Below are 25,917 nucleotides of genomic sequence, written 5' to 3'. Positions count from 1 at the left end.
TCAGTGGTGATACATGGTGCTCACACTTTGTCAGCCTTTTGCTCCAAGGTAATTGCACTCACATAGTACAGAGACTAAACCCACAACATATTTGACTGCAGTACACTCTGTATTTGAGGGGAAGGGTTAAAAAAAAGACACAAAGTCATGAAACAAACAAAACCCAAAACATGTGAAGCTTGCCTTTGGGATTGGCGCTGTGACTGTCACAGACACGGCACTGGGCGTTGCGCAGGGGCCGTCCGGGGACGTGCTCCACCAGTTTGCAGAACATCTCTGGTCCCTTCTCCCCGCAGGTAGCATTGGTGGAGATGTGAGCATTGCTGGCCAGGTTCAAAATGGCAGGAAACAGGCCTTGAAAGAAATAATGTTTATCAGCCACATCATAAGGCATGCAAAGTTGGCACCCTGACAGCAATATCCCTGTTATTTCACTCCACATTTGGATGTTTTGTGCTGAGGAACACAAGAGTTTGCAAACCATCTCTCCCAGTTACTAAATCTTCCCCTGCATAGTGAATTGATCAAAACCTGGGGGACAACTGACTCACTGCCAGAATCAAAGAGGGATTATAGAGCACACACTCAGCTGGTGTGGAAATTTTACATATGCTCTTTGCAGCAGCAACACCACTGGCCTGAACAGGACACTCCAGACTTGAAAGATTTAAGGACTGAACTTTAGACCTTTGCTACAGGCCTCTTCTGCAGTCCCTGTAAAGCCTAAGGGATATTTTGCTTGACACTTATTAATCTTTATACAAACACTTCGGTGTACTTTCAAATAGTTTTGCTCTTGTGCACTGGAATAATGTAACAATAGACTAAGTTTCAAGATTACAGCTACCTGACCAGGAATCCTTCACTTTCTCTAAAAGGAGTAAAGTTTTACTTTGGTTTGAAGGCTACTGATAAAATTTCTAGAATACTGTATGTGACAGAAGTTAAGCACAGTCTCTCAATCAGCTTCCAGCTGTCCCTCATGAGCTAAAAAGCTTCTGTTTCTTGCATGGTTATGGTGTAACAGAGATACTCCATTTCCACCCATACGTAACTCTGAAAAAGAAAAGTTTGAAAAGAGGAGTCCTGTCTTTAGAGATTAAACCCAGTGGGCTAAAATCAAAGCTAGAACCTTGGTATGGCACATTAAAAATGCCGCAAGACTTGCTTGTCTTGCAATAATAAGGTATTACAATCATTTGTCTTCTGTTAAAAAGAAATCTGAAAAAAAAAATCAAGCCATATTTGTGGAAACATGTTCCTATTCCACTAGTAAAACTGTATGAATTTTTTTACTTCATTATCCACAATATACATCAAAAGAGACTGCAATATTCAAGTTTTGTTTTCCTTAGCTGTTTATACGTATAAATATCTCGAAGGTGGGTGCCAAGAGAAAGGTTCCAGGCTCTTTTCAGCACTCTTCAGCAACAGGACAAAGAGTGATGGCCATAAACTAAAACAGAAGTTTCACCTCAACACAAGGAGGAACTTCTTCACACCAAAGGTGGCCATGCAATGGAGTGGCTGCCCAGAGGGGTTATGGAGTCTCTCTCTGGAGACATTCAAAACCCACCTGAACAAATCCCTGTGTACTGCTCAGGGTGACCCTGCCTTGGCAGTGTCATTGGACCAAATGACCTCCAGAATTCCCTTCCAACCCTAACAATTCTGTGATTTAACAAGGTTACATTCAATATTCCTTTCAAGTGTCTTTGCCTAGTAATTATATTACCCTAGAAATATTGGAGAAAAGTTTCAGTGTTATTTAAGACTTGCCTTCAGCTATTGAAAATTTGGCTAAATCCTAACCCTCTGCACCACTGTATGAATAACAAACTGTGTGTTTTCAATTGTGCTGTACTTGAAATATAATAGGAGGGAGATGGAGCTTTTTAGTTTTTTTAATCCTGACTTCATTTATGGTAAATCCAGACTAGGTCAGATGCCTTGTTCTCATTACACCTAAATCTGATGCAGATGGGGATGCTGAAGACATCCTAATGACTACACCAGTGAGGCCCTTCTGCCAGTAAGATATTTTCTACAGAGGCTTCTCTCACCTTGTGCAGTATGTGTGTAGTGCATCTCCAGATGTAAAGCTGGAGCCAGAGAAGAAATGCTGCCTCTGTTTTCCTACTCAACAAGAAAGCTCAGCAGTGGAAGAGGGTGCCTTTTTTAACATTGTTCTCCAGTTACATAAAATCCTTCTTATTCAGTATTACTTACTGTTCATGCAGGGGTATACCAGCCTGTCTTCATGAGCTCCCATGAAGACATGTCTCCATTACTTCCCAGGTCACTCATTACCTTCACTCACACAGTAGCCCTGGCATTTCTTTCCATTTGCTACAGTGAAATAATTTGCCTCCAACAACCTTCAGTCAGACTTGTGCCAAAGGAATAGCAACACTCTCTCATGGTGAGTTTTCTGAGTCCCACAGACATAAAAAAGAGCACTTCAATCTAAGTGAGTTGCACTGGAGTTTTGCCCCAGGATCCAAATAAATAGAGGTTGTTAGCTTTGTCTTGTAAGGTACTGCATCTCTTCAAATCCTAGTTGACTATGTTCACCTCTGAATCTCTTTACCACAATTAAATTTTAAGGCAAACTGCAGAGGTGCAGCCACTGATTTCAGGCAAGATCAAGGATAGTGTTGGAGATGATTTATTAAGAAACAATAAGCATCTGGAACAAATGAAAAGAGTTGCATCTTCAAAGAACATTGTTCCTCTTTATTCTTTTAGTAAGGAGAGCCAGGTACTCAGAGTTAGGAGTTCAAAAGCTCTTAGATGCTGCTCTGCCAACCTCCCTTCTCTCTTACTTCTCCAACCCCCTCCTCCCCAAAAAAAATCAGGAAACCAAACATCTGCTAAAATATTTTTATGCCTTGTAGGAAGCAGTAGGTATGATAAAGATGAGCAACCACATAATCAGTCACTTAAATGAGCCACTTACACATAAACAGGTGACTGCCATCATATCTTGGTGTGAAATGTAAGTGGCTGTAACTGACATAAAACTTCATCAGAAGATAACATATTTAATTAAACTGAAATTTCAGCAAATTATATTTGCATTTTTAAGGACATCACAGCATCATTAAGTCCTTAGGAAAGGACCTCTGAGATCATGAAGTCCAACCTCTGATTACCACATGGTTACCTAGAGTAGGTCACCAAGTGCCACACAGAGTCATTTCTTGAATACCTCCAGGGACAGTGACTCCACCACTTCCCTGGGCAGTCCATTTCCAATGACTAACAATTATTCCCATGAAGAAATTCTGATCCTGAGGTCAAACCTGAATCTCCCCAGGCACAGCTTAAGGCTATGTCCTTTCATCCTATTACTTGTTGCCGGGAGAATAGGCAGACCCTTGCCTGGCTACACACTCCTTTTCAGGTAGTTTCGGAGAGTGATAAAGCCTCTGCTGAGTCTTCTTTCCTCCAGGCTAAACAACCCCAGCCCTCTAAGTCCCTCCTCATAGGACTTACCCTCTAGGCCCTTCATCCATTTAACTTTCATGGTTTTCTATCTAAAGTACAGCACAAATTATACATTAAATTGGATTTATTATATTATTCCCACTAAAAAGGAAGGCAAGTGCTCCATGCAAAACCATGAGAATTACTGCTTAGCATTTTGCAAGAGACTATGGTGGTCCTGAGAAAAGCTGGAAGATTTTTAAACTAAACTCATTTACTTCTAACTGCTGGCCGGTCCTTTTCATGGTAAGGTGAACTCTTTCATTATTTTCCAGCTACTCAGATGCTCATTTGCCTCAAACCAGAGATTTGCACACACCCCAGTGCCAGAAAATGAAGTGCATAGATGTTAATTTGACCTTGAGAAAGAATAACAATTGGTTCACTACAGCTCAGCACAAAAGCTAAGCACAATGTTTTCATTAAAGTTCAAACAAGTTGCTCTCATTTGTAAGGACTTGGTTTTAGCCAGATGCATGACTAAAACTCAGTAAGGGAGAACTGAGAATCTGAGTGGGTTCTGTCAGAATTATGTCATTCAGATCTTTCCTAGAGAGACAAAACACCCCAAGCTCAGAGGAAGTGGAGGGAATTACATTCCTAGTAAGGTGACATGCCATGTGAATAGTGCAAAATTAGTCACATCCACACTCTACACTGTTCAATCCATCAGGAAATGACAAGAAGTAATTACGAGAATAGATGGATTTGTTGTATGTACAGCTTAGCAAGCAGACCTTATGGTGAAGGACATAGCATTGGTTTTCCAGCAAAACTCAGGAAAAAAACTTGTTCATAATGAAGCCAATTGTAACATTTTTAAATGATGAACAGTTGGTCAGCATGCAGCATGCCAGGGAAAAAGAAGACAGGCAAAAATCTTTAAGGTGGACAAGGCAATTTGTATTTTATATGCTTCAATATACCTGTTGACTCTGATTCTCCAAATTAACAGGGACAGGTGGAGTACGCATCTTATTGGGGCAGATTGAAAGTACTGATAATGCATGCAGGTCATCATGGAGTGCTTAAATAAAAGACACCTCTAGCCAGGTCAGCTATCCTTCTATTGTAAAGTTAGTGGTCGAGCATACAGCCTACATTTCTTTGGGAATTATTCTACTTCAAACCAGATTATAGAGAAGTCCTCACAAGTTCCTTGCTACTGATGTAAATATCATTATCTTTCCTAGGGACTCAAGTAAATTCTTTGTGGGTTTGTAGGCTTTAACTTTGTTACATATATAGACTACCAAGGGCCCTGAAGTTCTCAACAAGAAGCATTTCAAGAATATGGGACATTTGCAGGATTCTGGTAACTAACTGCCATCAATGCATATTTGTTGCTTCATTCTGGATACACCTGACTTATTGCACATGAGCAGATCACAGCAATTGTAATCATTCCATGCGATGAGTCTACCATATCTGAACTTACTGAGCATTTTGTCCAGCTCAGCTATCCTGTCCATCAGAGGACAGAGCAGCACCAGTGCAGTCTAACATTAAACTTACTCTCCATGCTCAACCCACAGCACATATCCATCACTAAATGCAAGTATGAAAATCATATGCATTTGTGGGCCATCTATCAAAGGCTTTTTAGACACACTTTTTTCCCTGCATTCTATTTAAGTTTTCTCAGTGTAGGACCCTTGGCTGTATTTTGTACAGCTAGATCTGAAAGAAACTCCAATTGCATTTTCTGATTAATGATTATGTCCAGTCAAAAAATTAATAGTATTTAATCACTGGTTTTTGGGTAGAAGACAACTGGATTTGTGCATTTTGGCAAAACACATGCATAACCTGTGTTTCTGCACATTGCACTGTATGAATCCTCAAAATGTGACAGAGTAAAACTACTTTGTACAGATGGAATGTGAAGGGAGACAGTCCCAAGAATAAAAATCTTCCTCACAGAGGCACAACTGATTAAAATAATTTCTTTTACAAACTGCTGCACAAACAGAAGGATGCACATGAGAGTTCTACTCTACATGGTCTTCACAACGCCACCAAATATATTCCACAAGCACAATTAAGATAATGCATTTTGGTATCCAGATCAATATTGTAAGGATGGCAAAACTCTTACAGAAATGTCACATTTAGGACAGCTTCTTCCTGACTCCATATTCACTGATCTGTCTGATATTTATAGAAAGCTAACTAAATTAGGGAGGTGTTTATTGGGGTTTTTTTTGAAGACAAACTAATAGGATGTGAAATGAACACAAAAGATTATATGAAGCAAGCCAAGGACTGAGTTCAGAAAGTTTTCTGGATTGGTCATCAGTGTATACAATGAAGCCTCTAAACCAGACTTCAGTGAGCAACATCAAGACATTCAGCAATGCCAACAGCCCGATTTGTCTCTAAGTATTTTGCCTTTTTTTGTGCTGAGTGTAATAAATCAGTAATTTGCAAGTGAACAAAGTAGATCTGATTTAAAAAACATAAAGAGCTGATGTGTTCAGTAACAAGGAGCTTTTATTGTGTCATTTTTCAGAACACAGAAATACTTTAAGGAGTCTAATCTCATTTGCAAGTTAGCGGTTTTTAAAAATGTAGAGGCAATCAGCAGCTTATAACAAGTTGGCAATGCTGAAGTTTGCTCACAAGCAATGGATTCTCCCTTCATTGAAAACATTTATGGAGTACACAGTTGTTCAGAATAGTTTGATGCACTTCAGGAGAATAGAATAGACTGAAGACAAAATGTAATAAAATGTCAGCATTAGAATGTATAGAATATGTAATAGCATTGCATACAGAAGTTGAAGTCACATTCTTTTCAACATTCTCAGACTGTTTTCAAGCATGGATTTAATTTAGTTGTTATGTCTTATTCAAGTTTTGGATTAAATGAGTTTACTAAATAAAACTCCTGGAACTATCAGGCTTGGGTTCAGATTCCTAGCCTGCTCAATAGATTTACCCTCATTATATTTTACCAACAAGCAATTCTAGTTTAACCTTCTCTATACACTTTCATCAGAATCCTACCCTGTAATCACATCAAATATCTAGGCTGGTTTCCCTAAAATAAATGGGCTGAAATTGCTAACTTCTAACTACAGGAATTAAGGTACTAATTCTCTGTTCTTACAGTCAGCAATAAATGTGGGTTTAACAGTCAACCTGCCTTATAATCCTCCTTGCGAAGACATTGCCTAAAATGTGTAGCTGCAGCATTAATCCACTTGAGAAGCTGAAAGTTTCACCACAACTTACACAATAAGCTTAGATAGCAAGCCACTAGTTAGAAATTATTGTGAAAACTGATCACACCTTTTCCTGTAGCTCACCACAGAGGAGAATTTCTGCTACAAAATATCAAGTTTACAGGATTTAACTATGTAGTATGTTTAGGGTATTTTAGAACATCTGCAAACTTTAATTTGTAATATTTAGATAAAACTACTTCAGATTTATAGAAACCTCTACCATGACAGAACATTATCTTTCCCTAAATCCCATTCTCTATTTCTTCTCATATTGTAGAGCAAAGCTGACTAATGTGTCAATCACAGAAATACTAGGTAGTGAAGATTACATTTACTTAATTGAATCAGCTTTTAATGTAAGAACATACTAAGTTTGTCTGTTCTCAAGAGCTTCCAATGAGGATATTCCTCAACATCCTTGACAAGTCTATTCTGACACTTTATCACTTTAAAAGTTACAAATTTTCAGTCCTCTTTGCTGCATTCATCATGTTCTTGATTACAACTTTTGTTTACCTGAGCTGTTATCACACACTCTTTTCCAGACTATGCAAACAACCCTCTCAATCTTTCTACAGTCCATTTGCTAAACTTCTTATCCTTCTGAATTCTTGGCAGCTTGCATTTTTCCAACAGTGTGGATCCTCAGACTTCATCAGCACCAACTGGAGTAGAAAAACTTCTTAAATTCTTGACAGTTTTGTTAACACACATGAGAATAAGTTTTGTATTTTTTCCAGATACTGCTGTTCTGTTTGCATTGCACACCAAGGTAAGTAAAAGATCCTGGTCTGTTGTACTGCAGAGTTCGGTCACTTACAAAAAATAAATATACTCCACATCAGACCCTGAGATGAGTTCAGGTTATCTGTAAAGCAGATTACTTTGCAGCCATTTGCTGAACACTCAACCACTTGCTTTCAGAACAGTCTGCTGATTATTTTACAGCTCTGATCCACTCAAGCTTTTACAAATCACACTTAAGCAATCCAACTGGAGCACCAGAAAAAAGGACAACAAAACAAGTTCATTACACCAGTTAATGTAACAAAAAACATTCTGTTTGAACTCCACAAGCTGTTAGAGCACAAACAAGCTACAGCGGATGAAACCTTGCCCCTTCTTCTAAATGGCAAAGTCTTCTCTGCCAAATATTTTTTTCTGCAGTTGCTTATGTGCACTCAGCATTATTAATGAGGGCCATAATGCAGACAGGGTACTACAGCAAAAGCATTTTACCTACTGTGGTCTCCCTTAGGCTAGATGATGTGCTAATTAGTATTCTGTGCTCAGAAATTTATTGAAAATAATTACAACACTGCAAATTAATAAAGTTAAAGTTATAACACTACAAATTAATGAAATTCCATCAAACTCAGACTGGAAACAAAGTAAGCAAAAGTTTGCTCATTCAAGAATGAACACCAGCTGCATTTTTCTCCCACAGCTAGCTTCCTCAATATAGTTTGTGAAGGTTAAGGAGCAAGTGTCTGGCATAACTTGCATGTCTTCCTTAAAAATCCCAAACACCAGCATATAGCCAGACTGATGGGCCCAATGTAACAGAATTTGAACGAGGTAAAAAAAAAAAAAAAAAAAAAAGTGCTTTTTCTTTTCCAAAGGAGGACAGAAAACCTGAGCTCTAAGAAAAGTTTCAAAGTGTATGAAGTATCTGTATACAAATGATTGGAAAACTAAGGAGAGAGGATAAGGCTGCAAAGACATGGTCAGAGTGCAGATGAAGCTCGAGTTTTCAGCCCCAACCAGACATTCCTACAAATGTGCTACTTTGTTCCCAAAGGAGTGCACATCATCTTTGACAACATGAGCATAAAAACACTGGTGAATTCAATAGGTTTCATAGCTTACATCCCGGTCGTGAATATGGTTTCTGGTATTATGGCTTGGTCCTTTCACAGATTTCAGGTATTTGAGAAAAAAAATCATTTCCTGGGGAAAAATAAAAAAAATCTATCACAGGTATTTCTAATACCTTCAATTTTGACAGTAATTTACTGCTTATTTCAATCAGAACAAACTAAGGGGTAGTGGAATAAAAGAAAACTAGTTTTCAGCATCAAACTGTACAACTTGATATGAAAAATAAGTAATTTTGAGTATTCTATCATGCGTTTCAAAATTATAATCAATATTTCTTCTGTCAAGTCATGTCTTGCAAGTATTGATTTTTTGTATGCTGTTGGCCAGTTAAAGAATCTGCCCAGAAATTGTCACAGCATTTACACCAAAGCAAAAGAGCTACAAGTTGACAGATGGGCAGGCTGCCAAGGAACAACAAACCTGCCAGACCATGAAATTAGTTCTTTTTTGTTCATCTAAAGCTTTTTCCACACTTTAAGGAGTCTGCATCATTGTGCTTGTTGGTTTGGGAGTTGTTCTTTCTTCTACCAGTACACTAGCTTTTTTTCTGTAGTCATCAGTTGGGAACAATCTTTGCTCAAACCTGAAGTAAATACAAGCCACAGCTATTAAAGACTTCAGTGTCTTGTCAGTTTTGCTTATATGCTGCCTAAGATATAATATTAGCTTAAAGCAACAAAACAGAAGTACTGGCAGTGTGACTGACATGTCAAAGACTAGGGACCTCAGTCACTTGTCACTTATGATGTGCCCCAATATCAACAAAATGAAACATTTTTGTTCTTACTGATGTAGGACCCATAGCAGACTTCCCTCATGCCCCCTTAATATGATTCCTTAAATAATATCTCCCCCTGAACTTCTTTTCTATCACCAGTTTTCAACCTGAAGCAACTGTCTTGCAAGTGAAAATCCTCTTGGGTTTAATCCTAATTAAATTTGCATGCATAAATGTGCAGCCTCAGTCTGCACACCTAATCATTCATTATAATAAAAAGGAAGTTATGACCCACGTATCTATTAGCCTTCTTCTGAATCTAAATTTCCATTTATAATTTGCAAATTCTGGGATACCTGAGCTTGAGAAGAATTTTAAAGGTTTAGAGGTCCCACTCAGTACCGTGACTCAGTATCACAACCAAAAAAAAGTCACTACTTTTTGCTCCATGTAAACATTAAGATTAAAACAGTTAGAAATGCCCATGAGTCAGCTGGCATCACCTTGTGATCATAAATGAAGTAGGTCCATTACAAAGTAACTCTGAAATGTCTTTTTCACTAAGTGAAAGCTTGTTATTAACTAGATGTACATAAAATCAAAATTTATTTCATTTTCCTAATTTAAAAAAGATTTGTCACTTCCTTAATATTAGAAATTGCAGCTGTGTTAGATGAAGCTAAATTTCTGTTTAAATTAAGTCAATTTTTTCCATTTATTAACCAAAGCTTAATTTATTTTCCATTTATTAACCAAAACAAGTTTAAGAGGTTTTTCCACCTCAGAACTACCAGCTGTCCTGTTTTCAGACACGGGAAGAAAAATATTTTCATTCCAACAGGCACAAAGCCATTACCAGGGCATATACAGCCCTGTATCACTGCCAGATCTTCCTGGGTAGAAGGAAGCACATTTCCTCCAGCTTGAATGGATCTGAAAGGATTTGCAACTGTGTAACCCCAAAGACATGCAAAGCTTGGTCATTCCCTGATCTCTACTGACAAGATTTAGCAATCTCTAAGTTTCAAGGTTAATTGGGAAAAACCTACTGGGGCATTTTTGTATTTTTTTTTTTTTTAAATTTCAGAAATAACCCACTGCTCAACATGATATAGAGGTAGCTTTCTGCTCTTTGTAAAACGTAAAATATATCCTGCTACTTTTTTTCCTAGGCATTTTACTCTAGGCAACAAAGTAAAACTGCTAATCACCATGCTTTGTTTGTTCTTGCATCTGCTGGTCTACAGGCACACAAATTAACAAATCTACAGGGCACAAACTGCAACTATTTAAAAAAAATAGTACCGAGTCAATTGTTGCACATTTTTTATGTTTCAAACTCCCATCACTTGCAAATTCTTATTTCATTATTTTACAGTAAATGACTCCATGAATTCGAAAGCTTTTGTGTCACACAGGTTAAATTCCTGAAAAAGTGTAATTTTTAGTACCAAAAAAACCAAGGGGGAAAAAGAAAACAATATTTTAAAATGTTCTGTTCTGCCATTAATACTCAAGAACTCAGCTAGTCACATGGAATTTTAATCAAGTGTTCTGCAAGTATTTTGCCTTTGGCCTGAAAACAAGAATGATGCATTTCAGCCCAAAGCGCAATTTTTAAGGAAAATTCTAACAGACAGAGTTCAAGTAGTTTAATTTAAAATTCAGCAATGTTACAGTGACACTAAAATAACAGTGAGGCACAGTTGGATCCTTCCTGAAACACCCCAAACATTTTTTGCTGATGACTGTGGGAAATGCAGCACCATGGGTAGAGCTGCAGAGTGGGCAGCTTATATCCCATTGTCCTGAAGAAGGGAAAAGATAAGGGGGGCTGCTCCCATTTTAGAGAGATTGTATCATCTGTAGATATTCTTTGGTATACAAAAAGGGTTTTCCTCCTTGGGGCAAACTTCCTGATCTCTTCCCTGCCACTGTACCACCAAGAATTCCCTTCTGACCCTCTTTTCCTATCACTCCTGCAGGATTCTCAGCCTACCAGAAACACGCAAACTTGGATGTGTCTATTACCACTATCAGCCATGGCAGTACAGTAACAAGCAGATCTTTCCACCAAACCCCACAGCAGAGTTTCTGAGCAACCTGACAAATCACTGGAGCTAAACATCAGCATGGCAACCTCTGACCCACACCAAGATGCCGACTGAACACAGCTGTCCACCAGCAGCTGTGCTTTGTCCCAATTGCTTCAGCACTGCCTTTAGGTCACTAATCCTACTGCTCATCACGATGGAAAGATACTCAATTCACCTGGAAGTTCCCCACCACATCACATACATCTTTCTCATTGCCTGCCAAGGGCTGCCTCCTCCATGTCACTGAAAACCTGCACTGTACTTTGAATAATCATTTCTTCAATAAGAAATATCCCCATTGCAATATTATCAAATATGCAGAAAACTAAGCTGTTCCCAGTGTGACCACGCCCAAGTAAAGAGTGGCCATCCAAGGATGGACTCTGCATTTGCTGCATGACTTTAGCATTGATGAACTTGCTCTATAGAACATTGACAGACATACTGTAAATCAATTTCAAGGAAGATAAACTGCGATAGGTCTGGAAAGAACTTAATTACTTAGTTCCTGTAACTTTTAGTTTAAAATTCATGTTTACGTCTAAAGACAATTTCAGTATCAAGCTCATGTTTTTGCATTAGCAAAAAATATGTGGTTCCTAAAATTCTAATCAAGACATAATGCTATTTATTAGCTACAGTTAAAGTTAATAGTTATAGTAAAAAAAACCTCAGAGACATGTATCAGACTTGCTTTCTATCTATACAAACCTTTTTCTTTATGCTGTAAGAGATATATTATCACATAAGACTGAATTGAACTATTTTGGCAATTAAGACACACATACAAAATGAACGCATTAGTTAGCAGCTACAGAAGGAATGAAGAACTGTGAGTAGACATAATGTCAAGCACAGCAACTCTCCCCAAGCCAGTGAAGTCAATTTAATCCTTCATTTTGCCATCAAAATTTGTATCTCTTCAGCATGTTTTAAAGGGTATTTTCTAGTAGAAGACATTGAGCACACATTTCAGAGACTACAAGCTAAAGTAAATAAAAGGAATCCTTGAAATTTCAACAGCATGTATTTCACAACCCTAACTTAAACCACAGGGCATCCACAGATCTTGACAATACAAAGACCCTTCACGTCAAACTTCTGTTATCTAGCCCTTCTCAGCCAATAAAGTAGAAACAGTCTAATCATCAGAGGCATTGCCACACTGTTACAAACCTTTTTCTGCCTTCCTGCTTTAAGCAGTGGCAAGATATGCACAACAGACAGCACACCTAAGGAAAAGAAAGCAAAATATCTGAAAGGTATGGCATGCAGAATAACATAACACACATTAGCTATTCATGCATCTGAATTAAAACCAGACAAGAAAAAGCAGTGGGCTCTCTTCCATAGTTTTATCAGTAAGTGAAGCACTTTCAGGAGCTGTATTTCTCACTTCTGTAAATAAACAGCCAGGAGGAGGGAAGGTGGAATGCAGTTAACTGATTTTTAAAGTACAAGCCTACTGCTGGTGCTGATTCACTCACTATCTAGATACTCCTAGATGGATCAGGAGCCAGTGAAGCCTGGCTGGGCACCATCCAGCCTGGCAGCAGCTCTGCCTGGGTAGGGAGCATCAGAGGTGCAGTCAGGCTCCCCAGGCTGCCATCCCTCCCAGGCACCCAGCCTGCCCAACACCATGTGTGCTTCCTACAAAGCTCACTCTGCCAGCATCCACAAAAAAATATGAGGGATAACTTGGATCACTGCTCCAGTGCTCCCTGGCAAGGCTGCACCCAGCCACAATCAAATTGCACTGGATGTCTCACTTGCTACAGGCTTTGTTCCTTGCCTTCCGACACAAACATTTCTTTATATACATCTTTGGGTTTTGTGACAGAAGGCAAAATAGCAGTAGTTCAAAAAATCTGATAAAAACAATCAATACTAGTCTAAGTTACCATTAATGACAGCTCCAATTCACATTTATGCTCAATGACTGAATTCCAACACTTTCTCCAGTCAGTGAGACTCACCTTACTGATTTGTAGAGTTAGGATTTTTCTATTAAAAACTTCCTGCTTCATTGGTTCCACAAGCAAAAAATAATAATCAAAGAATCAAATCAAGACTAGAGAAGTTGCTTTGAATTACGTGTACAGGTTCTGAACTGTCCTCTCAGACTTTCAGCAAATAGAAGTTACGGAAATACAGTGAAGAAGGTAGTGGGCACCAGCCCAGTTTCAAGGCCATTTTTTAGCAAGCAGCAATAAAAATGCAGGCAGAGCCTGCAAGGAGAAAAAACAGTGTTTCCACTTTGGGAAGACCATTTTTTAAACAGATTTTTAAGCTTTATTTTCATGCAGGTATCAAGATGGGGGCTGAGTCCCGCAGCGCAATAAATGAGCTCATAGAAAGGAATTACATTATGCTTGCAAAACAACTTTCAAATCTGAATCTTTAATCTAAAAGAATTGGTTAGGGAATATCTCTGACAGAGCTGTTGCTGTATCAAATGACAGTTAAAAAAAAAAATCATCAAAAGCTAACAAGTTAAAGATGACAAAACAGAAGGAATTTATTGCTGAAGGCTGACATCTACTCCGCCTACACAAAGCAGCAGTGGGATCTTCTTGGCCTTGGCCTGGTGGAAAAGCCCAGAAATTACAAGAAAAAAACACAACTGTGTCAGCCCATCGACCCACATTAGCTGCTGCTTTTACAAAGCCTGTCACAAGTGTCACAAGTTGAACTTGTGGAAAGGGCAGTGGGTGAAAATACCTGCCATGAATCCGCCTCCCTTCCAATGGCCCTCTGAGCTCACATGGCCACTAGAACAGTCGTGATTTTCAGAAGATATTTAAAAGAAAAAAAAAAAAGAAAAAAAAACCAGGTTTTCGGGTAAATCCAAAGCATTCTATCTCTATGTTTTGCCTTGCACTTCTCAGGAATTGTAACTGCTGTTTCACATCAAAAAGAGAAATATAAATGATGTGCACCTATAATATTTGCTATTAGAATACTGAAAGTTAGTTTCTAGTCTTACAATTTTATGTTTTCCTATTTTCTGACTTTTATTTATATCTACTGTAATTACAAAAGGAGTCTTCCAATTTTCCTGTAAAATTGTTATGCATATAGCTTCGAATACTCAAAAATGTGTATAAAATAATAATTTTCAGGGAAAAGCCATTTTTTCCAGCCTCTAAAAAAAAGCATAGAATGATTGAGAAACCACTGAAGTCCTTAAATAGCAAAAGTAACTAAGAAAGAATAAGCACAGATATACCTAGCCTTATTTCTGCTCTGACACACAAGCAAATGAAGCACTGGCCTCAAAGACAGAGAGCTGTACCCATATCTGCAAGCTCAGAGGCTCTGAGATACCACTTGAGTACCTAAAAGCATAAATAAAAATTTGAGTGATGTGCTCCGAAGGTTTACACCAACTAACAAATCACAATTCCTGCAAGGTGACCCAACCAATCTTGTCTTGCAAACTTTTGCAATACAGTTTCTCAATTTGGTCAGGAAGGGATGTCTGCAGGGCAGGAAAAACAACAAATAAAAGTAGGGGAAGGCAACAAACCCCACCTGATGATGTCTTGTGAGACTGATGCAAATACCAACAAGTGATCAACATACACTGATAGCCCTAAACTTTTAGAGATGCATTTTCTAAGTCCTCAGGGAATGCAGAAAATATTTACAACAGACATTTTTTTTTATCTTAATCTTCAATCTAGAATGCTTTAGAATGCTTTCATGTGATTTTTCTCTGTCACATACCTTTCTACTCTGAGAAAAAAGAAAATGGTCTGTGGCTTGTTGGTGATTTCTTGCAAAATAAATCAGGCAAAAAAACACAAAGTGGATTTTAAATGTAGGGCTTTAATCAACACCAAGCACATTTTCCCCATAGAATCTCCATTATGTCCCTTGCAGACTACCAGGAAAAAATGACATTTCTCAGTTCTTTCTTCTTTTCCCCAACCACAAGTCAGGTCCCAATCAGCAAAATTTCTCCCTAGTTGAGATTAATTACTTTTTTACACTGCCTATATATTTTAATAAGACCAAACCTCATTTATATTTAATAAAAGTTTTAAAATATATGTGTGTTGCTTATCATGAACTTAGGGAACCTTGTAGCTTTAAGACAATTGTATCCAGAAAAACAGCATTGTTGTTTCAGGTGACATCATCAATAGGTCATCTAAAATTGACCTTTTTAGAGTGCTGTATCAAATACAGTCCACTACATTAAAGCTTTGAGAGTCAGATTGTCATAGACAAAAATAATGGATTCAGAGGAAAAAAAAAAAATCCAAGAGTTCTGGCATTACACCTACTCTTCCACAGTCTTGCTGGGGTGTACCAAGGCCAAGAGATGTGGCTGCTGCAGCTCCATGTTCCTAGGCCCAGCCATAGTAAAGCTGAGCAAGTATTCCCAACAGGCACATATAGAGCTACCCACAAAATGCAATGCATACATGGATATATGCAAACACATATGGCCAGTCACATAGACTCACAAAGACAGAAACACACAAATGCAACCACCACTAATGGTTTCATCCTGTTCCCTGCTCCAGGGGAAAACATGGATTCTTAAACAGAGATGGATTTCTTCAATGCCTATCCACAATTTGGATTTCTTAAATACCCAAAGCTGGAGACTCACTGGATCCAGTAACTGTGCTCCCCACACCCAAGATGTCCCCACTGCTGCTATCTGGCATGTGAACTCCTGAGGCCCAAAGCTCCACCCCTGCCATGAGCCACAAACTGCCCTGCACACACACCAGCCCCATCACACACACTCTATGTTTGAACCATGCATCTTAGGCCCTTCCTCCATTCACCCAAAAATAAGTCCTGTGCAATACCAAGATGTTTTCCCCTATATCCCAGGATGAATCCCATACCCCTGTAGACTGTCACCACCCCCATCCTGTAAGCTCTAAAGAGCTGCTGCCATGACACATCAGTGGCTGTCAGAGGAGAGCCCTGGCAGGGGCTCATTTCCCTGGGTTTGTTATTGATGTTGCTCCACCTTGATCTGGTATTAATTTGTAGGTGGACATGAGACTTCTCACACAATCTAAGAACTTAAATAAGACTGTGGACAGCTAATAAGTATCTTGGGACCCTGCTACTTACCCAACCCGAAAACACAAGGGATGTACAGATTCACTTGCAACTGAGATTTCCAACCCCGAGGAAAAAGTGGAAACTTAAGCAAAGTACACCATTCCACCAAATCTTGCCAAAAATTAAGTTTTTTTACCTTACTATAATGTTAAGTGATTCTGCCTCAAACTCCTGTCATATTTTTAGCTCACTGCTCTCCTGCCTCACACTGCAAGCTGCAGACAGCACTGCTTCTAAGTCTTCCACAAACTTCAAGGAATTTGAAGTTTCTTTTAGTGTTCTCTTACCAGGAAACAATATTCACATCAGTGGAAACACAGCAGAAATGTCAGAGGAAAATGTTTAGAAGTAAAGGCAAACTTTTCAAGAGATAGAAACCTTCTCATTTTCTATAACACAGCTCTGTTGCAGATATTGGGAAAAAAATGATATTTAAGACTGATGGCAACGAGGTCTATTCAAGCCACTAGCATACATGAACCCAAGATGCAGTATGGTGAAGCATTTAAGAGACTTACTTCATCTCATGCAGAAAGCAATTGTGAATACAACATCCAAGTCATCTTGAAACTCCAGAAAATTTTCTTCTGAGTACATTCTGGAAGTCTGTCTCTCTATTTTAAAAGTGTCAGAGGAAATTATTTTATTGCACAGAACAGCTTTGAATGCATGAGGTTGTGGTGAGGTGGCTGAGAGTGTAAGATCCACCTACCTAGGCTCACAGATTAACAGCCGAAACTTCTGTCAAATGCCGTAACTCCTACAATTAAAGGCCATCACTTCTTGAGGTAGAACTCATCACCCTGAATTAGGCACCAAAGAGCCCTTCTTCACTAAGTGGGATTCACAAACACCCCATGACTGCTGCCCGGCTTGAGTGGCCCAGTGAAAAACGACTCAAAACTAAAACAAACAAAAAAACAAACCCAAGGAGACATTGGTACAATAAGAGTTTCTCCCAAAGTCAAACACCTTACTGCTGCTTGTGGCAAATAAATAAAAGAGAGGGAGGCCTGTACTTATTTCCCCTTACATTTTGAGCACAGTAATGATAGAATGGAAGCACCGGCTTTTTTTTTCCTTCTGGAAGGAAACTTGCCATCTTGGCTGTACAGTAGCTCCATTTCAAAGAGAGGTCTGGAGAGACTTCACACACTCCTCCTCTGCATTACCTGTCACAGCAACTTGGTAATACAGCACTATATTCAGAGATTGGAGATGTGGGTTCAAACCCCCTCAAACTAAGGAGATTAATATAAATTTTCCACTGCCTGGGAATGTGCTCTAACAATATAATTTATATCACTTGTGTTTTAACAAAAAAAAATGTGGTTGCTGACCATAATGTCATAATTTGTATATTAGCCATAGCCTCAGAATACTCGCTAAACCAGATCCTTGAAGCAAAGCAGGTCTGAAACCCAATGGGTGACAGGCATATGAAATACTTTTGTTCATATCTGCCCAGATGGAGCATCTTCCCGGGGCTGTTCAGTTCCCCAAGCACTAGCACTTATCCAAAACCCCAAGAGCAGGCTACTTCAGCACACCAGCTTACACAAACAGAGATGCAGCTGAGGAAATATTTAGTCTACAACTATAGCCTTCCAAGTTAACATTACCATAGGTTTACAGTAGCAAGATTTTTTTCTTTAATTACAGAAAAAAAATGACCTGACAGTGGCAGAGTCAAATTTATGAAATACAGGCAAGTGTTCAAACCATTAACTGATTTTCCTTTCTACTTTGAAGACATGTATCACTTAACTCCAGTATAACAAAGAATGCATTCCAACAGAGTAAAGCTGCTACAACAAGTCTCTGAAATGGCTTTTTGCTTCTGACGTAAAATAATTCCTCTGCACCTAGACATAGTTACATGTTTCATGAAGAGTTGCTCCATTAGTGAATAAAAAAGACTCAACAGAAAATGCAAACCAAACTTTCTACCATGATAGGAACACTTTAACAAAACACCTGTAATTAAAATTCCAACTAAATTTTATAGCTATGTAGATATTAATCTTTAGGTTGAAAGAATCAATCATTAACTTTCAAAGATGTTCCGTGCAGTGACTTCAGTACCATGTTTTTCTTTTTCTTAGAATGGACTTCAGCACATTTTGACAGACCCTTACAGCTGCGGTACCCCCCAGTTTCTTCATTTGCTGACAGGACAAAAGCAAAACTGAACAATAAAACAAACAAGAAATACTTTGAATTCTACCACAGCACTGTCCACGGCAATCCCAAGATACCTTTTCTCCAAACTTCTCTAGACAACTGCTCTGAGAAATCTTTCCATCCTCACTTCAAAATGTATTTTTACCTCAACAAGATGCATACAATTCTGAGCTAAAGTTGTTTACTTTCTGTAAAAGTAACATTGCTATTCTAATCTGCATCGCATTCTTCACATTGTTTTAGGATCAGTTATCTTGAATTGTGGCTTTTGTAAGGCAGTTCACCACCAGGGGGGTTGAAACTCATAGCTTCCTCGGATGATCTGTGCTCTCACGCTGAGAAAAAAAAATTCTATCAACTTAATCTAATAGGAGGCATAGTCTCTCGACCTGATCTTTCAACTAGAAAAACGTAATTATGAACTTAAATATTCCCAGGAGGCGTGGCTTAGAAGCAATGAAATATATTGGTAGCTTCAATCACTGACACAAAAAGCAAGTATTTTATCCAGATGCCTCTAGCACCCGTGAGCTGCTATATAAAAGCTAACATTACTGCAGTGAGATCACTGGAAATGTCAATAAAAAAACCAAAAATGGTATTTGCTCTTGTCACCTCTACATGACAAGCTTCATTTTACACTGCATGTTATCGTATATATTCAAACAGGAAATAGTATTGAATTAAGGTTATTTGATGCAAGATGGTACCTTAAAAAACTAAAAAGCAAAATTTATGTCACTTCAGCATTTCATTTGTTTCTACAACCGAATTTTCATAACCCAAGTAAAGTGTATTTATTTTCAAACTGCGACATATGGCCTCTGAAATTTACTTGGGCTTAATTTTTGTCCTTTTTACCTAGAGGATATTTTGTACAAATAATTATGTTAATAAACACTGGCTTTTACTGCAGCTTGTAAACATCCAGATGCTAATCTCCCACCTTATATCCATCTCAAACACCATACTTCATCAAGTCATGCATCTGCACAACATATGCCTTCCAACCATTTTCCATTCAAGATTTTTTTTTTTTCCTTTGGTTTTTAATAGAGACCTAATGGGGGGACTGGGGATTCATGTACAAGGAGTAGGGATCGGCAGAAATTCTGCGGTGGATCCCAGCAGCAGCTGACCCAAGCTAAAGGTGAGAGCATCTGACATCTACCAGCGCTTGCTATCGCGACCCAGCACACCGCAGAGTCAACCACTGTTAACCTCGCAACAGCGTAAGCCGATGTGCTCAGCAACTTGGGTCTCAACAGGACAACCCAAGTTACAGCACCCCGAACAAAGTGGATGCGTGACATGAAGTCGTTCGCAGGGCAAGAACTCGGCGCGGAGCGTTCCGGTGTCCCGGCCACAACGCGCGGGCCGACCCACGTGCAAAACCAAAAAAAAAAAAAAAAAAAAAAAAGAAAAAGAGAAAACTTTCCTAGATTATCTCCATTACTTCTTCATGCTACCTCTGCCTCGTGCCCGGAAAGTTGTTTGGGACTCTCCTCACTCCGTAAAACCGAGCTTAATCTGGTTTATATTACCGGCAGCGTGCAGCATCCCTTGGGGCTCCTTCTCTCCCTCCCCAGAGAGGGAACCCCAGGACTGCAGCCCGTGCCCGGCTCTGACCCCATCTCCCGCCGGGACAGAGGCTCCGCCGGGGGCTCCGCCGCAGCCCTCCCCCGGCCCAGGAGCGGCGGGGTCGCCCCCTCCTCCCCCGGGTCTCTGCCGCCTCACGGCGTCTCCCACAAAGGGAGTGGGCGGCCCCGGAGGCGGCCGGGCGCACTGGCCCCCGCCGCCGAGGGAGGAGAAAGGACTTCAGGAAAGTGGGGGAGGGCGGCCGCAAAACGTGGAGATGGGGGACGAGAACAGGGATAAAAGAGATGGGGGAGGCCGTCGGGAAGCGTCGGCACCGCCGGACCCCAGCCCGCCTCCCACAGCGGGCTGCCTTGGCAGCCCAGCACGGCCCCGCAGCGGCCGTGCCCGGCGGGGACGGGGACACCGCCGAGGCTGCCCCAGCCCCGCGGGGGCCAAAGGCTGCCACGGGACGCGGCGGGCGGCTGCAGACCAGCCCCGCAGGCACTGCCCTGCGGGGCATTGTGCTGCTCACCCCCGCACCCCCTTTCTGCGCTCACCTCGGGGCTGGCCCTGCCCCGGCACCCACAGCAGCGAAGTCGCCGCCAGCAGTGCCAGCAGCCGCCGCCCGCCGCTGCCCATCGCTGATGCCGCCGCTGGAGGGACGCTGCCCGCCCCGCCGAGCCCGCCTTATATGTGCTGCCCCGCCGCCCCCGGCCCGCCCCGCCCCGCACCACCGGGGGCTCGCTCACACAGCCCCCTTCACACACACCCTCCTTCACACACAGCCCCGTTCTCACACCCCTCCTCGCACACACGCGCTTTTCACGCACACCGTCCCCTCCTCACACGCTCGCACGCTCGGGGATCCCGCGCCCCGCACCGCGCGTCTCCGGCCCCGCCAAACCGCCCCCGAAGCGCTTGCGGTCCCGACCACATCTTGAGGGCGATGCGCGGGGTGCGGCGAGCCCGAGCTCCGTGCCTAAAAAGTTCTCGAAAACCGTAGTTATCGAGGTAAGGAATTTTTGCAACGAAGAGGAGGAAGGGAAAGGTGAGTGTGCGAAATAATAGGGTAAAAGTGTGGGAAGGGAGAAAGCACCGCGAAACTAATTCAACATACATTTCCATAAGGCTGGTATTTGCACGTGTAAATAAATAAATAAATAAATAAATATCTGTTAAGGCTTTCCTTATAAATTTCTCATCCCCACCTCTGAAACTTCGTTCCCATGCTGATAGTTTTCCAGCTCCTGTTCCACATAACCACAACAAATCAGCCATGTTTGTAAATTAAATGAGTTCTCAGCTGCTGGCAAACTATGAGGCTGATTACTTTTTGTCCCATAGGAAATCTTTGCAGCTTTTTGATAATCAGCTACCTTATGAAACTAGCATGAAACATAGGAAAAAGATTGTAGAGATTTCTCAAGATAGACACATTTATTTGGTGCTTCAGGAAAATTCATGTCCATTAGGCTTTACTGCTTTAAGGTTTGTCAGATCACAGAGCTTATATCTACCATACTCCTTAATGAATATTTCAAGGAAGGTGCAGCAGGGAACACTTTCCTGGGAAGAGAACTCTATGCCAAAAATTGGTTAAGGTAGGGGAATTTGAGTCAACTGATACCATCTCTCAAATGCGAATTCCCTCTTTTTTAAGGAAAAAAAATAATCTTGTTTAAAAAATTATGTTTATTTTTTTAGGTAAACCTTGTGCTCCTCTCCATGGTATTGGATTAAAAACCGTATTTCAAAATACAAAAATATTTGTGAGTTGCATGAGCAGAGTTAAGATGCAATTCTTCAAATTTTGGGCAGCTCTTTGCAGAGTTTGGACTTAAGCTTTGTTGGCTGGATCAATTTTTTGATTGATCAGGGAAGTCAGGAAACTCAGGAAAATAATAGCGAGTTACATATTTTACATAAAAGCAATTTCTTATCATGTAACTCAGTGTTATACTTGAGAAAGTATAGCAATGTTTATATTCCAAACATAGACAAAGAGAAATATCTATGGGTCAAGGAGATATAAAATGAAAAATTTCTGCCATAAAACTTTATCAAAGGCCTTCAAGCCTGCAAATAAATAACACTCCACATCTGTCCCTTCCCAGCAGATCCATTCTTTGCTCACACCAGGAACTTCTTAAATTTCAGGACAGGCAAGGAGGAGCAAAGCAAAACATCTGTGGAGAGAAAAGTCAACAAATTTCAAGAGCCAAAATGTCGTTTGGTCTAAAATCATAGAGGTCAGGTTAAGGAATCCTCTGTGCAGGATCTTAAGTACCAGTTGGGAGCCAAGTACAAAGAAAAGGGAAAGAGGGCGCATCTGTGCAACATAAAATCTGCTAGTTTACAGCTTTATGATCAGTTTCACCATTTCTTCAAGTAACAGCAAGCTCAACAATGTTGCAACCATACAATGATAAATGCCAGTTTATTATTACATGTATTTATCCTCATTAGAATATTACACAAGAGCTATGAAATGTAAACTGAGATCCCTCTCTGGACTTTATCATCTGACTTGATTATTACAGTTTAACTAAACATCTGTATACTAATAAAAACCCCACCATTTAATTAGTTTGCAGGAGCATATTACCTTTGTTCAGTGCCCTTTATTATAATATCCTAGGAAAACAGTGAAATTTCTTCTGAAATTTCACTTCAGTATGTATGTTCTTGGAGAAGAGGATTACAGTGTTTTCCATTGTTCCTTTCTGCCAGTTCATTGCTGAAAGTACAAAGTACCATTGCCTACTACAAAGTACCAGGCAATCAGAATGGTCCTCATTGCAAGGTACGGCACCACTAATATAATTTTCTCCTAACATCGGTTTCTAATGAGCTTTGAATGATTATGAGGATAGATGAGAATCTCAGCTTCTTAAGCAAATGGAACTTCACATTTACCCCAAGTGAGTGCAGCAGGCATTGCAAGGAGATTAGGAATTTCTTAGTCTTTGAAAAACCAACCCAATGAGAAAATGGAATGCCGTGGTACAGGTAAGACCACGAATGAGTGAAGAAATGCACAAAAGAATGAGAGCATTTTAGAGCACTTTTGTGCATGTTTATACATTCCCCAAAAACCATCTGCACAAACTGAAATTCTGAATGCTACTACATCACATATGCATAATACAGCTAGTAGAACTACACATTCAATCAGTACAGGAAGCATCTATATTTAACAAAATTAAGTTGCTGCTGCTCCAGCTTCACTTGAAAGAAGGACAGAGATTGCACAAACTTTAGGAACTGTAATATCCAAATGCCTCACGCTTACTGGTCTTGTCAATTAAAATGTATGACAAAATAAACGAAGCAAACAGATTTGAAAGGTAAGACAAAATCTGTAAATACCCAGAAAAATACTCAGAGATGTGGTTACAGGGAATTTCTTAAAATCTTGGTTTTCCTCTCACCTATTTTCATTAATTACATTTGTCTTAAGGACTGAGTGTTTCAGTTTAAAAGAAATAAAAAATCCTGATAGTGAGAATGATGTATTACAAAGTGATATGTTAATCTAACCATCCACAGACAATAAACTATGGACAAAAACATTGCTGTTGGCAGAGGTTTGGGAGAGTTCAAAACAGAGAAAATCCAAATACCGAGTCTGAATAGAACCACTCTGCTATCCGGCATGTAAGTAAACTCCAAGAGAACACCAACTATGTTTTTTCAGCTTTTGTCTGTGTCCCTGTGCTAAAGGCAGAGCTATTGTGTTAATGGCAGGTTCCCTTCAGGCCCCTCAGGAGCATTAGGTCACCTCCTGACCCCAGAGGGCAGCGGGGGCACTCATAGCTGTCAGCAGTGCTGTGCTTTTCCTCATCCATAGCATTTAATAACTTGCATATCCCACCATCCCACCTTACCATCCATCCCACTTCCAATGCATTTAGGGACATTTCTACACTTGTGAACACCACTGATGCAACAGCTGCTCGAATTGGTGTAGGGAATTTGGCATAGTTTCCAGAAGGAGGTATACCATTATAACCAGTAGATAAGCACACATGAAGCTACATCAAATGGCTAAATAAGATTTTATCTATAGCTGTACTGTACAACAAAGGGTTTCTCTTTTTTGGGGGGCTTTTTGCACACATTTGCAATCCATTCTACCTCTCTCTCATTATCTCATAAGCACCTCCCGAGTTTTCTGAAAAAGCATTTTGGAAATTATTATCACTATTAATTGGAGGTAAAAACAATACAATAAACTGCCTGTCTGCCGCTAATATAAACGTTCAGTCACTACTAAAAGCTGGTTTAGATAACTTTTCAGCTGTTCCCCAGAACTCTTCCCTCCCTCCCTCCCTCAGAGAAGGACGTCCAGAGGTTAATAAATCTGAATTGTGACAGACTAAAGAGAGGAGCAAATTCAAAGCAAAAAGCTCTTCACAACACACCCTGCCTACAACTTCCTCTCAACAGAGACACTACATCAGCAACTTGACAGGTTGGAAGTGCAATCCAGTAAAGAGATGTAGGCCAAGACATCTCTCAGGTTCTTCCTGGTATTCCACAGCTGGTAGCCTGACACTCTGCTTCAGCAGGAAAAGTCTTTCCCCTTTCTATTCCTGAAAGTGATTTCAAACTGTAATTTGAAATCCACATTACTTGGCTCTGTGAAGAAAAAGGCTTCCATGACGATTCAAGAAAAACTGCTGTTTCAGAGGAATCTGGAAAACAGCTTCTCCAGGAGCCTACACAAAGCTGTCACGGGCCAGTGGAAAATGGACAAGCAAATTGAATGCCTCCTGCCTAGCCAGAAAAGACACCACATCAAGTGCCCCAAGAGCAAGGTCCCACAAGGGCTTGCCTACTTCGTGGTACAAGCTTCACTGACCTCAGGAGTTGCCTAAACTGAAGTGCTCACCAGATAGCAGGGCTGGCTTTGGAGAAAAGCAGGAGCTCCAGGACTGTCTGGATGCCATAATGGGGAAGCAGAAAAAAACATGAAACTCTCTAAATTCATACTTTTCTTAGAACCGTAAGTGCCATAACACGGAGGTTTTTTAAAACTTCAGCTATCACCTATGCCTGGTATATGGCTCCACAATCATGCACCTCCTCATCCCTGACACTGACAGCACCTAGCATTGGTGGTACCCTTCCATCCAGCTTTGTGATGGGCTGTGAACAGTCCATCACACCCTCCTATTTCCAGCTGTAATCTATCCCAGGAGCTAAAGGCAGACGGTCCAGACACCTCCTATCAGGCTGCTCAGAAGAAGGTACCAAGGTCTACAGCAAGGAGGTCCAAGGCCCTGCTAAGAAGGGGATGTGGACAGGAATTAGAAGAGCACAGAAGCATCAGCACAGCCTGGTTGTGCAGGGTCTTTCCCCAATTTAAATAAAAAAGGCACAACAGCTAATAGCATAATAAAAGTGCTTTAATAATAAGATACTAATAAGAAGAGGAATATAGACTGTAACTCCTAGATGTCTTAATTTTGGGAACCCTGCTTTGATGGAACTTTGGCTAGACCCAATGAAAGCAGTGCAGTTCTCAGACTCTCTGTTTTGAAATGAAATACAGAACTATTTTATTATATTGCAGTAAATACATCAAATGCCTGTATTGTGCTTAGGCACACATGCTTGACTACAGAGACACTGCTTGTAACTC

The 25,917-nt window shown here is 40.3% G+C and overlaps 1 protein-coding gene and 1 long non-coding RNA gene across 4 annotated transcripts in view; one reads left to right on the top strand and one right to left on the bottom strand.

Annotated features, from left to right (window-relative positions):
* The window catches only part of LAMA1 (laminin subunit alpha 1), a 97,683-nt gene extending 76,730 nt beyond the window's left edge, over nucleotides 1-20,953 (bottom strand). For both annotated transcript variants that reach the window (XM_072924520.1, XM_030266006.3), the window contains exons 1-2: nucleotides 20,828-20,953; nucleotides 184-354 (exon numbers count right to left, since the gene is read on the bottom strand). In XM_072924520.1, the coding sequence (XP_072780621.1) occupies nucleotides 184-354; nucleotides 20,828-20,909 (253 nt within the window). In that variant the 5' untranslated portion in view covers nucleotides 20,910-20,953. The remainder of the gene's footprint in view (nucleotides 1-183; nucleotides 355-20,827) is intronic.
* A 57-nt stretch (nucleotides 20,954-21,010) lies between these two features.
* The window catches only part of LOC140682400 (uncharacterized), a 54,232-nt gene continuing 49,325 nt past the window's right edge, over nucleotides 21,011-25,917 (top strand). For both annotated transcript variants that reach the window (XR_012054082.1, XR_012054081.1), the window contains exons 1-2: nucleotides 21,011-21,281; nucleotides 23,820-23,927. This is a non-coding gene — a long non-coding RNA (uncharacterized lncRNA). The remainder of the gene's footprint in view (nucleotides 21,282-23,819; nucleotides 23,928-25,917) is intronic.

The sequence above is a fragment of the Taeniopygia guttata genome, chromosome 2, assembly GCF_048771995.1.
Source record: "Taeniopygia guttata chromosome 2, bTaeGut7.mat, whole genome shotgun sequence".
Taxonomy (NCBI): domain Eukaryota; kingdom Metazoa; phylum Chordata; class Aves; order Passeriformes; family Estrildidae; genus Taeniopygia; species Taeniopygia guttata.
The sequence above is the reverse complement of the archived record's forward strand: the minus strand, read 5'-3'. Positions and strand labels throughout refer to the sequence as shown.